We start from the raw sequence: 1,479 nt of genomic DNA on the forward strand, positions 1-1,479 counted from the left end.
ACCGAGGACCTATCCACGTCATCATTTACCCAGAATGCTTTGTGTGTAAATAAAATGGCCCCGTCCTTGTTAAAATATATTTTAAAAAAATTATGAAAACTAAACATCCCACAATATTTTTACAGTTGTTATTTTACAGTTTAAACAAATGTTAATCAAATAACGTCTAATGTTACAACTAATCGGGGATCCCTTTAAATGTTTTTACGTCTGGATCCAAACTGGTTTTGATCGCAGCTCAGAGTTGGACTGTTTGGCCAGGATTAAAGGTTAAATATCAAACAGGCTGATTTGCATATTTCTGGGTGTTTGGGTGAGAAGCAGCCGACGACGCAGCTGGTCTGTGTGGAAATTCAGGTTCAGCTTTGAGGTTTGGCTCTGTGCCMTGTCAGAAACTCTAACTGAACCGTGACGATGATGCTTTGAGTTTAATCCTCTGAGTTTGTTCACAACAGAGCAGGTTTCTGTCCTGGTTTAAGATTTGGACCAGGAGTTTCTAAGTTTAGAACTTAAACAGGAAGTCCAGCCCTCCACCTCAGACAGATGTCGTCTGGTTGGTTTTGACCTCTTTCCTCTCCTCAGCTAACATGATGGAGGTGACAGGAACCTGGACCGAGGTCTTCGAGGACTCGGAGGTGAAGGACTCGTCCTGCAGAGGAGACGACCTGCTGAGCAGCTCCTCTCTGACTCTGGCTCCTCTGGTTCCTCCCGACCTGCCGTCCATCCGCCGCTCGCAGTCCGTCCTGATCCCCTCCAACAGGTAGGACGGTCCTGCTGACAGGAAGTGTCTGACTCAGGGAGGACACCCGTCCTCTGGAGGAGGATGTTGACTCAAGTCAGTGAGTCAACAGGAGGTTCGAAGGAGAGTCTGGTTTCTGTTGAGTCAGCTGACGATCAGCTGAAGGCAGAACAAACTTCTTCTTTTATTCTGTGTTCCAGGATGAGACGTGCTGACCCGTTCTCCTTCTCGGTCCCCTCTATACCCAACCCGTTCCCAGAACTGTGCAGCCCGTCCAAGTCCTCGGCTCAGATCGGCTCGCTTCCACCAGAGTCCAGCGACAAATTTGTGAGTCTGGATCCTGAGCAGCTGCTCTGAAGTCTGAAATGTTATGGAAAGTTTCACCGTTAAATTTCTAAAGTCTGAGGTTCAGCTGATCTCAGCTGGAAGCTGTCACCTAGCTTTTAGCATCCTTTAGCTGTTGGCCAGCCTTTAGATACATCTAGCTGATGACTAGCCTTTTGATACCTTTAGCTGATGACTAGCCTTTAGATACCTTTAGCTGATGACTAGCCTTTAGATACCTTTAGCTGATGACTAGCCTTTAGATACCTTTAGCTGATGACTAGCCTTTAGATACCTTTAGCTGATGACTAGCCTTTAGATACCTTTAGCTGATGACTAGCCTTTAGATACCTTTAGCTGATGACTAGCCTTTAGATACCTTTAGCTGATGACTAGCCTTTAGATACCTTTAGCTG

General features: G+C 46.1%; 1 protein-coding gene across 1 annotated transcript in view; it reads left to right on the forward strand.

The window, feature by feature from the left end:
- Positions 1–1,479, forward strand: part of grb7 (growth factor receptor bound protein 7) — a 28,687-nt gene that overhangs the window by 2,918 nt on the left and 24,290 nt on the right. The window contains exons 2-3 of the mRNA XM_014014829.1: positions 583–760; positions 940–1,066. Coding sequence (XP_013870283.1) covers positions 588–760; positions 940–1,066 — 300 coding nt within the window. The 5' untranslated portion in view covers positions 583–587. The remainder of the gene's footprint in view (positions 1–582; positions 761–939; positions 1,067–1,479) is intronic.

This window comes from Austrofundulus limnaeus, unplaced genomic scaffold, assembly GCF_001266775.1.
Source record: "Austrofundulus limnaeus strain Quisiro unplaced genomic scaffold, Austrofundulus_limnaeus-1.0 Scaffold119, whole genome shotgun sequence".
NCBI classification, from domain to species: Eukaryota; Metazoa; Chordata; class Actinopteri; order Cyprinodontiformes; family Rivulidae; genus Austrofundulus; species Austrofundulus limnaeus.